The sequence below is a fragment of the Strix aluco genome, chromosome 1 (assembly GCF_031877795.1).
Source record: "Strix aluco isolate bStrAlu1 chromosome 1, bStrAlu1.hap1, whole genome shotgun sequence".
NCBI classification, from domain to species: Eukaryota; Metazoa; Chordata; class Aves; order Strigiformes; family Strigidae; genus Strix; species Strix aluco.
Window position 1 is genome coordinate 10,202,833 of NC_133931.1, and position 12,602 is coordinate 10,215,434.

The 12,602-nt window shown below is 39.5% G+C and overlaps 1 protein-coding gene and 1 long non-coding RNA gene across 5 annotated transcripts in view; one reads left to right on the top strand and one right to left on the bottom strand.

The window, feature by feature from the left end:
• ASAP1 (ArfGAP with SH3 domain, ankyrin repeat and PH domain 1) overlaps positions 1-7,834 on the top strand; it is a 157,430-nt gene extending 149,596 nt beyond the window's left edge. For all 4 annotated transcript variants that reach the window (XM_074840829.1, XM_074840902.1, XM_074841052.1 and 1 more), the window contains 2 exons: positions 3,115-3,237; positions 5,159-7,834. In XM_074840829.1, the coding sequence (XP_074696930.1) occupies positions 3,115-3,237; positions 5,159-5,233 (198 nt within the window). In that variant the 3' untranslated portion in view covers positions 5,234-7,834. The remainder of the gene's footprint in view (positions 1-3,114; positions 3,238-5,158) is intronic.
• Positions 7,835-8,056: 222 nt separating this feature from the next.
• Positions 8,057-10,724, bottom strand: LOC141930538 (uncharacterized). Its single transcript, XR_012625337.1, has 3 exons — positions 10,550-10,724; positions 8,264-8,387; positions 8,057-8,146 (listed from the first exon to the last, which is right to left on the bottom strand). It is a non-coding gene; the product is annotated as an uncharacterized LOC141930538 (long non-coding RNA).
• Positions 10,725-12,602: the final 1,878 nt, after the last annotated feature.

Sequence of the window (12,602 nt, forward strand, 5' to 3'; positions counted from 1 at the left end):
AATTCATCTTGCTGTTCATCTTGCTAACCAGTGCAATTTCCATCCAACAGAGGATTCTTCATGCATATGTATATTGAAATTGTATGAAACTCCAGAGCTCTCTTTAAGATTTTCATCATTAAGAATACATCAAAAAGGAGATGGTTTTGCTTGTCAAATTGGCTATGCAAAGCACTTATGTAAAAGGAAATAAGACTTCCATTCTTGTAGTAAAAGCAGAGGGTGAGTTTCTCCCTTCTTGTGATTGTCTGAGGAAGAACACTCTGTGAAGCCATCTCTCTGCTTGGCTTCTGTCATGGACTTATCTGTAAGCTCCTGTCTAGACTGAGAGCGATGGGGTTGTTGCTTGGGCTTCCCGAGTGTTCTGGGTATTAAATAAAATAGTATAGGGATCTAATCAAAAGGTATCTGCAACTACGATTTGTTTACTTACATACTTTTAAATGTAAGCAGGCAAATAACGTTGGACATTCTCATCTATTTGTCACTTTATTAAAGAAGGAAAGAAATCAAATAGCAGATTAGTTGTTTGTTTTGGTTTTTGTTAAACTCTCGCCTTTCTACAGAAAAATTCTGAGGAAAAATGCAGTGTTCTCACAAGTCAGCAATTTTCACATATGCAGTAAATTAAATAGTTCCACTGTTTTGCAGTGATCAAAATTATGATGTGTCTGTGATAATTACTTCCCACTTTTGTACACATCATTATGTGCACACGTGTATCTCTTCTTGTTCACTGCAGTCTTCCTTGCTCAGATAATAAAGTGCAAGAATCCCTCTTAAGGTATCTTGCCTCCATTTTCATCTTCTGGCTGTATTCTCTCTGCATAAGCTGGTGAAATGCTACATCACAGTGCAACAGTAAGGCCCATGAGAGCAGCCACTAGTACGTGTGGGTACTTCACTCTTGGGTTTGACTATTTAGCCACTAAATAGATGAGCACACGTTTTTATTGAAAGTTCTAGAAAATCAATTGTTCAGAATTGTTAGGTAAAAAATACTGATGCTGTTAACGTATAAGGACTTGCAAGGATATTTTTAGAGAAATGAAACTTGCTCTGAGTGCTTCTAAAATTACACTGAGCACTTGAGTGTTCTTTTTGTGTGTGGTTTTTTTACATGATGGAGACAAAATACTTCTTTTTAAACAAAAATGTGTTGAATGTAAGAGCATGGAGGGATTATTAATGACCACAGCAGCTGATTATTATTCAGTTTTAAGCATAAAAGTCTCTTCTTAATACGTATTAACTTTGGATACAAGGAGTTGGGGGTGGGGGGTGTTTGTTTTATAGTAGGAAATTACATGTCCTGGAATTGCTTTTATTTCTTTACACACCAGTTCCACCAACTGTGTTCTGGAAGATATATACTCTTCAGATCCATCCTTTTTTAAACCTTCCCCAGATTAAATATATCTCAGGTTTAAATTCTTCTTTTTACAGCTTTCCAAAGTGAAAGGGATAGAATATTAAAGCGTCATCTGTGTTACTAATCTGAAGGAACCAGGAGCAATTGTCATCATTTTTCATGTGTTATTACAAGCTGAGTTACATTTAGAGGAATTTAACTTTCTTTAGTCTCTTACTGAATGAGACAGTTTTTATCTGGCAGAAGTAGCTGCTTCCCTTCCTCACTGGAGGATTGATTGATTGGAAGCACTCTCAGTTTGTAAAGGTTCTCTGGAGTTGAAAGCTGGGACTGGCCCCAAATACCCATTCATATTGAATTCCAGTCCCTAGTGATAATTGAGATTTTTGTTCAAATTATATGAATTTGTTTAAAAAAAGAGAGAAAGCGTTCTTTGAAGTAACTTCTTGCTGCAGCAAACCCTTGCTGTAAAAAAACTTCTGATCTCATATGAACTTCACTTCAGATATTCCTGTTCATTTGTCTCAAATATGGGGGGTTTTTTAGTGTTGTTAACTGCTTTGTCCCTTAGATCCCTCTATAATTGTTATTTTTCTGTACCTTCAGTTTAGTATGAATGCTCTTTGCTGTGTGTCTGTTCTGCTGTTGATCTGCAAGGGTATTTTTTTTGCCAAAACGTGGAGGTATTTCAAGTGGGTAGGTAATAGCAAAGAGAAAGCTCCCTAGGAAATTTCCTCTGTAAAGTTACTTTTGGCTCAAATTCCTCTAAACCTGCTGACTTTTTTTCCTTTGTAGCCCTTCTGCTTCTCATCTCCTTGTGCTTTTCTTTGTTTTTTTGCATTCTTGTTATCTGACTACTTCTGTTCAAAGAAGGAACTGTAGATTTTGAAGAAGTGTGGGTATGAAAATACCGGAATATAAAGTAGCAGGAGTGTTTTGGTATGAATATTGCTTCCTTACTCTATTTGGGAATAATTTAAAGCATTTTCCCTGCCATGAGAACATATGTTCGGGGAGGAGTCCATGGCTCAGGCTTTTTCATGTGAATTAGCAGTATGCAGCAAAGTATGACCTAGAAAATACTTGGACTCAGAATGGTAGAGCTGTGAGAATACCTATTGTGAATTATCATCACAAAATAGTACTGCCATCTGAAATTAAGATTCTTTTAGTAAGAAATTTCTAATATTCTGGATGAAAAACCACTCAAAAAATGATTTCCAGTCCTATAAGCAGATCTGAAAACATAGGCTACTGTATTTTTGCAGTAGATCCAAAACTAAAACTGTAATAAATACTGGGATTTCAGTGCAGCATTTTCCTCAGCCCTTACCACTCTTGCAACATTCAGAGGAGATTGGGTTTCATTTTCTGTTCCTCGTGGGTTTTTTTAATGAAGTATGTTATTAAAGGAGAAAGAGGGTGTTTGTGGACTGGAACAATGTAAAGATGTTATTTAAACTTTCTTTACTGGAGGAAGCGTAGGTTACTTAAGCTGTGCCCTACACGTTAAAACCTCTTGGGAGTTCTAAATCTTAAGAAAACCTACACCTGTGTGGGTCATTTTTTTAATATCCTTGTTGAAGCAGCGTTTTTTGATTTTTATGTCCCCGATTACCAAATTGCTTTCCCTGCAGTCTTCACCTTCTTGTTAAATAAAACAAAGCTGAAAGGCAAAATTGATGTCATATATATGTTTTCACTGTTCATGTCCTTCATCTAAAACTTCATTCTATTTTTAGGGGAAAAACAAAGTTAGGCGAGTGAAGACTATTTACGACTGTCAGGCAGATAATGATGATGAGCTCACATTTGTTGAAGGAGAAGTAATTATTGTAACTGGTGAAGAGGACCAAGAGTGGTGGGTATGTATCTTTTCCTTTTATAGTTCCACATAACTTCTTTATGATTTCCAAAGGAAAGCCTCTTTTTCCAAATTTGGGGGGGGTATTTTGGTTTGTGGGTGGTGTTTTTATTTTGTTGGTTTTGGGGGAGTTTTTTGCATGAGCTAATATCCAGCCATTAAACTCGTATTAGAGAAGACCCCCTTTCTCTGGTAGGGTTTGTTTCTTCCTGGGAGTCTGCTAGAAACATCCTGACTAGGTTTGGCTTTATTGCTGGCTCATAGCAACGTGTATTTACATGTGTCACTCTTTGTAATGCATGCTTGTCTTTCATTAAATGAAGAGGTGGTGATTTTTACTTCATTTAGCATGCTTAGAGTCTTCAGAAAAATGAGATACGTAATTATCTTCAGTTCACCAGAAATGTTAAGTTATACCCACAGGGGTTGCTGGAAGTCTGAAAAACTGTAATTAGTGCTGTAAGCTGATGATTTTCCTCCTTAAATGAAAAGTAGTTAACATTTTCTTTCCCTTCTTCCCTCCCATGCCATTGGTTTGTATCATACTCCCCCCTACTCTGGACTGCGTGTTGTTCTTTGGTTCTTGGGTGCTAACACCAGGTTTTTCTCAATCCCACTTAAAGGCTCCATCCCTCCCTTGACACTACTTCTTGCCTCCAAAGCTGTACTACATCATACTTTCTTACCTAAGAATTATTATTGGGGAAAATGAGACAGATTTCATTTTGATTAAAACAAATTCTTATCACAATGCTGCCTATGATTTCCTAATCTAAGTGCAGCACAACTTTTGCTGTTTTGGTTCTAGCTACATGGTTTCCTCTCAACATTTAAGTGTGGAAGATATTCCACACTGAAAAGATGGTATCAAAAGAGCAATGCCCAATGAAAAGCTGCTGTGTTAACCATATCATCCAGTCCCTGATTACAATTGCCTTAGTTGCTGAATCTCCTTTGTGAAGTGGCTTTTTAAGATCCCTGGGTACGTGCCCGACAAGTTCCATGAAGTGCTCCAGTCTGAGTGTTTCTGAGAAGGGAAACGAGGGCTGTTGACTCATATGCTTCAAAAATTTGGCTCCACAAGAGGAAATGGCCAGCCCTGCATGTTTCCCCTTCCCATTTTGTTAGCTGCTGGAAGAGGAAGGAGGTACACTATTATGTAGCAGGATGAGAAGAGCGTTATGTGGTCAGTCAAGACTACTACTCCAGTGCTGTCAGTTTGACAGTTGTTTATAATTATGCATTTTAAATATTTAAAGTTTATATAGAAGGCACCATTTTTTTTATTTAGAAGTTGCTTGGCTATTTCTTTATAAATTATTATGCAAAATATGTAAGAAGTTGTACATGAAGGATACTTAATCAGACAATACTGTGATTTGTTACAAACACAAGTATGCACATAAATCATTAGGAATCATGCTAGTTCAATGAGAAAATAGCTGGGCTTTTATCACTTCAAGTGAAGCATGCAGATAGATCATCATAAGTCACTTCACAACTGTAGCAGACATTTCCCTTAAGTGAGATGTTTAGGATTTATTCAGTTAACTAAGATGAATGTTTTTCAGAGATGTATAGCTTGTTACAGAGAGTTAGTCTATCAAACAAAAGAAAATGAGGCTTCTGTTTTGGTGAGATTCTTGAAATTCAGTGGCATATGTAGGTTTCCAAATAAAATTGTGGTTTTGTTCTCTTTAGATTTAGTTGGCTTGTCTTATTTATAATATGCTTGTAGGGTTTTATTTAGTTCCATTATGCAAATTCAAACGTTAACTAAGTTCTGCTTTAAACTATCCAAGAAGTTGCAGGGGTTCTGTAGGATCCATGCAGTTCTTCCCCTTCTGATTGAAGTAAATGCCATCTACAAACTCCCATGTGTACACGCACCTATATATGTACGTTTTTCTCCTGTGTTGCAGATTGGCCACATCGAAGGACAGCCAGAGAGGAAAGGGGTCTTTCCAGTGTCCTTTGTGCACATTCTGTCAGACTAGTAAAAACAAACAAAAAATCCTAAACTTGAGCATTGCACATTCTTCATGCAAGACGGGCTTTTTAGCAAAAGCGAACGCTGCTGCCTCCCTGTAATCCTGTGCACAACTGTATATATAGCTGCTGTTACAAATTAAGAATTCATTTAAGTTTCACCTCATGAGGTTGAATTATATGTATTGTAAATATACTGTGTTATTCTGCCTTTGCCAGTATTATGGTAGCCTTGGAACCTGGCACGCCTTATTGGGTTTGTTGAAGCCATCCTTGGCATCTAGCACTTACATCTCTATCTATGCTGTTAAAAATACGTATGAACTGCCAGCTTTCCAAACATAGGTGGTCTCTGTCAACCATGTAACTGTACAGAAATGACTGTTCCTAATAACTCGGTATTCTCAATATACAATTAGCAGAAAGTTAGAATGAGTGAATGGTTTTGGACAATTTAAAAATCAGTCTGCAGTTTATAAGTGTATGCAGTTTACAGCTATGAAACCCACTTCGGTATTTATTTAATATAGTGCTCAGTTAAGTGTAACTATGAAGACAAATATTCACTGACTTTACAGATAACAGTAATGTTTTATGGTGTGCATACAGCATTTCATGTTTATATTATGTGGACCTATGCCAAACTGTGATTGCAGTTCCCCTGTGATATTACCTCACTATAAAAAGTTACAAATTTATTTCATTCGAAAACTTATTTTAATGACAATTAGTCATATTGTTCTTTAGTAGATATATGTGAAATTTGCTGGTTTCTTTCACTGAATTCTTAGTAACCAAGGACTTCTAGAAAATGTTAACTGTTGACATTATGCATGCATTTAGACGCTTACTTGAAACCTGCCTTTGTACAAAAGTAGTACTGTAGTCATATAGCTACATTTGAGGAAAAGAACATTTTAACTTAATTGCTATTCAGATTAATGTGAGCTTGCAACAGTATTTGTTTATAGCTAAATTGGCTTTTTGAAAAATGATTTTGTGGGGTTTTTTTTCCTCTGTCTTCAACCTTGCTAAAAGTTAGTTACCTAAAATAAAATTTCTTAAGTGGTGATATAAGGATAAATTTAAATTATTTTTAGTTGCTCTAAAAAGTGGAAGTTAAGATGACCTCTCATGTATTTGATCAGGCTGTTAATGATAGAACTTGGATCACAAGTATCAGGCTGGTTTTAGTAGAGCTCACTAAACTGCAACTGTAATAGTCTTAATTCAAAGCACCAAGTAACAGACATACATTTATAATGCTAATTTCTAAGAAAATCTTCGGAAGGCTGTATTTGACCTGAGGTTTCTTGAAAGTTGGTATAAAGTTGCATTGCCAGAAAACACTTAAATGTATTACTGGAAACTTTCATTTCCTGTGTCACCTTCAACATCATTTTTTAACTTTTGAAACATAATGCAGTTCTGTTTTTCCCATAGTTTGTCTGTAGCAGGTTCCATGACTTTCATATGTAGTTTTGTATTACTTGCTTTAAATGTTATTTTGGCTTCAGTACCTAGTACTGCTATTTCAAAGCAGATTGTCTTGGCTGCATGGAAAGATTTTCATTTCATAAAAGCACATCTCAGACTTTCTGAGGGCTTTCATTTTTAATTCAGTTTTACAAGACTGTAGTCAGTGAATATTTAATTCTGTTTGTGGTTAATATAGAAACAAGTATCAGTCTAAATCCCACATGGAAAAAATGCAAAACATTTATCACCTGTTCATGGTTTTATCATTTATAACAAAAGTTTATTAAAAAAAAAAAAATTACGCAATGAGTGAGCGAGCCTGCTGGCGTCTAATCTTCAGTATTACCAGCTCCAGTATTTCAGACTTTATTCTGTTTTTTATGGAAGGGAAGTCAGGTTTAGCATTTATTTAGCATTCCATTTTATCCATTACTACAGTGTTTTAAGTTGCATTAAAGAACAAAACCTATTCACTTTTGTGGTCAATTGTATTTTTAAGTGATCTTGAAATAAACTGATAAAAGCAAATCATATAAAGAAAACCTAGGCATGTAAAATTATGTAGAGTCAAATGTCTATTCTTTTCTATGCTCTTTAAAATAGTATACATATGCATTTTATAAAATTAAATTAGTTCCATCGGGAACAATAGTTCTGTTTATTCTGGCTTATTGTGGGTCATGAGAAATCTGAAAATGTATGATATTGATTGAGTTTAAGTACAGTATTATATTTGAACTCAATGAGCCACTGTCTGCAATTTTGTATATGACATAGTATTTGGAAAGTCTAAATCTTTATGGAAAGTTAGCTGATAAGGGGTTGGGGGGAGGGGCAGGGGAAGGTGCCCCCAGAGGGGGAAGTATGCTCTGCAGATGATGTCTTATTTACTGTTGAACAACAGTTGCTATTTATTTTTTTATTACATAGTACATCAACGTGTACAGAAACCAGATCTGGTCATGCCACTAGTTAAAATCTTGACTTCTCATTGAATGTTAAGGTAAAACATCAGTACACATGTCTATTCACATGTATTTAATGTGACAGTTTTTGAGTACTGTATGTGTTAATTTCTACTTTTTTAATATTTAAAATTGCTTTTAAATAAATGTATTCAGTTGATCCCAGATATCTGAACAAGGCCCTTTTGTCAACTGGAATATCTTCTAGGGAGAAGGTCTGGATTTCAAACAGGTAGAACTAAAACACCTGAAATGTTTTCTCTTTAATACAAAGCACCCCTTATATAATACAATTAAATGTGTCTCTCTCGAACAGCTGTTAAATATGGATGAAATTGCCTTTATCTGGAAAACTTTACTTACTAAAGTTAGTATCAAAACACTTACTTTGTCCATGAGTTTCGATTTGCTTTTTCTCTGGCTTCAGTAGGCTCTACAGAAAGGCAGCTCTGTGCGTCTTGTTTTCTGCAGCCGGCCCTTCAGGTTGGAAAGAACAGCTCAGCATGGCCCTCTGTCCCGTGTACGGCCTTCCTCTCCGTGGGCAGGATTACCAAACCCGACAGCAGCTCGCAAAGCGACGCGAGCAGTACTAACCTTTTCTGGATGGAATGACTTTATTGCTCAGAATTTCAGTTCCGACACGGATTGCAGAGGTTATTTTTCCCTTCCTTGACTCGGTTCTTAGAAGTTTCTCATTTAAGTCCCGTTCCTGTCCAAACTGATCCAAAAAGAACAAGTCACTTGAAATTGCTAGAGAGCAATGAGAACATCCTTTAGCCAGAGGAAAAGTTCGTGTGTGGAGTTATCAGATCTGGTTTGTATCAAAAATAGTAACTGCAACAGCACAGGGCTCAGGAGACCATTGTGATAAGACAGCTTCTTGAATGCTGAATTGTAGTGTCTGGGCTCATCATAGAATATTCTGCTCGGTTAGTTTTGGGCTTTTAAATTTACATAGACGAAACATATGGGGCAAGGGGTGTGTGAAATATGGATGTGGGGCAGGGGAAGAGGTCTGGTTAAATATTCTGCTCTTGCTCAGTTTCTAGCTTGTCACAGTATTTCAGGTAACAGCATTCAGACATCCATTGATTCCAGTATCCTCAGTTCTCTGTCTTACCTGTACTACTTGTTCTTCAATGACATGTATTGATTTCCTTTTGCAAGTCAAAATTGAGGTGGATATCTCATACACTGTTGAGAGCAGAAGAGACCAAGACAAACGCATGCCCAGAGAACTCCCTTGGTCAGAGTTTGTCTGCTTACCCTTTTCCTGGCAAACTTAAAGCTGGCGGTTGAACAGAAGACTGGTAATCAAAACCAGTGAAAGTGGTGCAAATCTTAAATACCAATGAGGGGAAACTCAGAAATCTCTCCCCGCTGCCCAACAAAAACCCAAACATTCCAACCCTATAAATATGATTTGTTTTCAGATGTTTCCCCCCTCCCCAGACTGTAGTTCTGTGTGACAGTTCACCTGAGCATCAGCAAACAACAACTTTACTTTCCCCACGCTCTACCCTCTTACATAGTTTCATGCCATTCACACCCTAGACCAGTAACCCTCCTGTGGCAAGAAACCAGAATATGACAAAGGAGTAAACGTCCCCAAGTAAATAAAGTTCAGCTTCAGGCCTTAAATTCTTACAACTTACCAACTTAGTCTTGAGTTTAAGGCTGTTGGGGGTGCTTTTATGAGACACTTTAGCTCTTCTAAAACACAGCTGGAGGCTTTTCAGATGGAAACAGAATGCACACAGGACTGTAAGATGTTTTCATCTCTATAGCTTCAAGCCAAAAATTTTCTTATCTCATAAAAACTAACTATTTCAAGTTGTCTTAATGATACTTTTAGGGCTATACATAACATGATTTACAGCTCAGTCATCTGCTGAGGGAGTGCTCAGGTTTCTTCTTGAGATAAGCTAAGTGCTGTTTGTCAACTTGTACTTAAGCTTACACCACCCCCCCACCCCCCCCTGCTGCGGCATGCACAAAACCTGCAAGTCTTGACTAGTTTTCATCAGCTGCTGTTCAAGTACACTAAAAACGATAGTGTGTCACGGTACAGGCTCTGCTTTGTTCCTCTGTAAATTACAGAACAGATCCTCCTGGCTGCAGTGAGGCTGGTGTCACCTCTAGTCTCTTTTTATAATAGTGGGGGTGGGGGACAAGCAATTTGTGACAGCTGTCACATCTGCTAACCATGTCAGAGCAGAGGAGAAGCTGATCAGTGGTTTGCTGTACCACCTGAAGAACGTTTTGAACGAGCTTTAAGCTTACCTGGAACTTTAAATCCACTGTTAATGCTACTCTGCTGTTCCTACCAGTTTGGTCTTGGTTCCTGTAGTATCTGATCAGAAACATCCCCTCCCCTTGTGCTTCTTGCTTTTGGCTGAAAGGTAGTATGGGACTGGGTCCATTCCCCCATGGGATTTTTTCCCTAAGGCTTGAAAATGTTTCTTGTACTTCAGTTACCACCAGAAATTTAGAAATCTGATTTTTCTCTCACAGTTCCTTGTGTAGATGAATCACCCTTGAAAACTCAAACTAGACTGCTCCAGAATGGCTGTGTTAGAGGTGGTTTCATTGTATTTACCTTTGTTCAGTTCAAAGCAATAGCATTAGGCTTGGGTTTTTTGGTAACTTAATTTCCCCAGTCTCTTCCCCAGGGAATACCACAGGTAGAACTTACTACAGCTACTTGTAAACTTAAAAGAGTAAGGAGTAGCATGCAATAGCTTAACTCTGAAGCTACTCCCAAGCCTAGTTTAGTAATATTTTTCATCTCTCCCTGCTCCCACACCCCTGCTATGGTCGTAAGTGTCAACATGCCTCTGAGCTGGAGTTCTTAGTGTTAAATAAAAATCAAAAACTTACTTATCGGGAAGGATTGAAACGTGCTCCTGAACTTCAGCCTGAAGAAAGACAAGCCACCCCTTGAGCTGAACGTGCATAGAAGAGGCCAGCAGCTGTTTGTGGGTTACACAGGGATTTTGCAGGGGTTTTCTGTTGGAGCCTGCAGACTTCCTTAGTGACCTGCTGACACCAGTAGCCACACACTGCTTCAAAGATACCTCAAAGACGAAAGCAGGTATTTTTTCAATTAGTAAAGATTATACTGCCTGTAATCATCTGTTCATACTGTAAGTCATCCCATCCATGGCTCTAGACCTACATATCCATGTGTCCTAACCTTCCCTTTATTTGTTGTAGATTTTGGATTCAGTAGCTCTACTTTAGTAACTAGGCAGGAAAGGAAGAGCCCCAGGTAGCTGGGCAGTAAGTGAGCTGCAGCCAGCCACATGCTCTCATTTCAGATGAGATCTTTTTATTGTATGAAAACCCATCCAGGAGCTGGAAAAAAGCCTTGTGGAGCAACTTCAGGACCACTGCAGTAGTTCTGACCTCTATGGATAGAAGCGTGGGGGATGAAGGGCAGATTTGTGATCCAGGATCTTCCTCAGCCTCTATCCTCCCTGCAGGAACTGGGCCAGAACAAATGCTAAACCTGCCTCAGTGGGGTGAACAGAGCTGCTGGCCTGCTTACAAGGGAAATTTAGCAGCTTGGACATCTGGAGAGCAAGGAGCACTGAGCTTCATGTGAAGGGAACTTACACTGAGTGATGCTGGAAGATGGGGACTTCCAAGTCTTCTGCAATTACAGAAACAAATCTGAACTCTGCATCTGCTACAAGGCAGAGCTGTGAGAAGAGCAGGGGGAAACACAAACCACAACTTGGACATGTTTGAAAGTATGAATGAGTCCATCATTGATGTGAAGATCAATCATAAGGAGTCAGCAGCTCTCCTGTGAGCACTGCCTGTAGGTGGGCCATATACTCACCTCAGAGCTCAGGGTGATGCAGAGATTCAGGTGATGTGAAGAAGTGAAGGTCCCTAGTCCAGGAGAAGCAGCAAGATCTTAGCAAATGATAATGGGGAAGGGAGGGCAGTGGGGCAGTCAGAACATCTGGTCAGCACCACACAAGTAGCTGCTGTGGTAGCTGGGCCCTCTGAAGGAGCTGAAGGCACCAGAAGTGCAGGCAGGGCCTGCACCCAAGATCCAGTGAGCAGGAGCATTTGGCTGTAAGCAAGGAGGTGCTGCTGGCCTGCCAGAGCAGTCCCTGGCAGCAGCCCCACACCGGGCCCAGGTCCACCTTAGACGTGGTTCTGGCACCCCCAGTCTGGAACGGGTGCCTTGCTTAGGGGTGGATTTTGCTCAGGATCATCTTTAACATGGCACCCGTGTTCCTGCCAGGTCTGTTGGAGTGAGATGCTGCTGGGTGCAGCAGAAAAGCTCCCGCAGTTCCCCCTTCCCTGCCAGGATGCAGAGAAAGCTGAGATGAAAAAGAAAATACTAAATTTGGGGGTGGAAAAACTCTCTCTACTTCGAAACCCTCGAGAGCAGGATTTTGTTCCTCTCACTTGCCCACAGCAGTGTTCTGCCTAAATGTTTTTCATGCAAAATGAGGCCCCTGGTAGTGTTTATTTAGACTGGGGTCATCGCCTCCCTCCTGTATAGCAGCCGCCTGGTCTACCCGTGATCCATAGCTTTAGCCGCTTGTCTGGTGGAATATAAAAGGCGGCGCTGAGTGTAGCACCTCTGCATAGGGGTCCCGTTACCTATGTGAATTCTCAGTGCCCCAGCCTCACTGCTGGCCACATCACCATCTGCTTTTTGCCAAAGATGGGACTTGTAGCCATCGTGGCTGTTGCAGCGAGAACCGTGCCATGGCGTGGGGCCTCTGGGGCTGCGGAGCAAGCTGAAGCATAACAGCCCCCCATCAGTCACTGACACTAAAGCCAGGCAGCCAAATGCCATTTAGAGAAATTACCTTAAGATGTCCCTTCCTGAAAGGGATTGATGGTGCAGGAGAACAAACAGCATCAGTTGCTGGAGGGAGAGCTTCCTGCTGGGCAGACAGGGAGG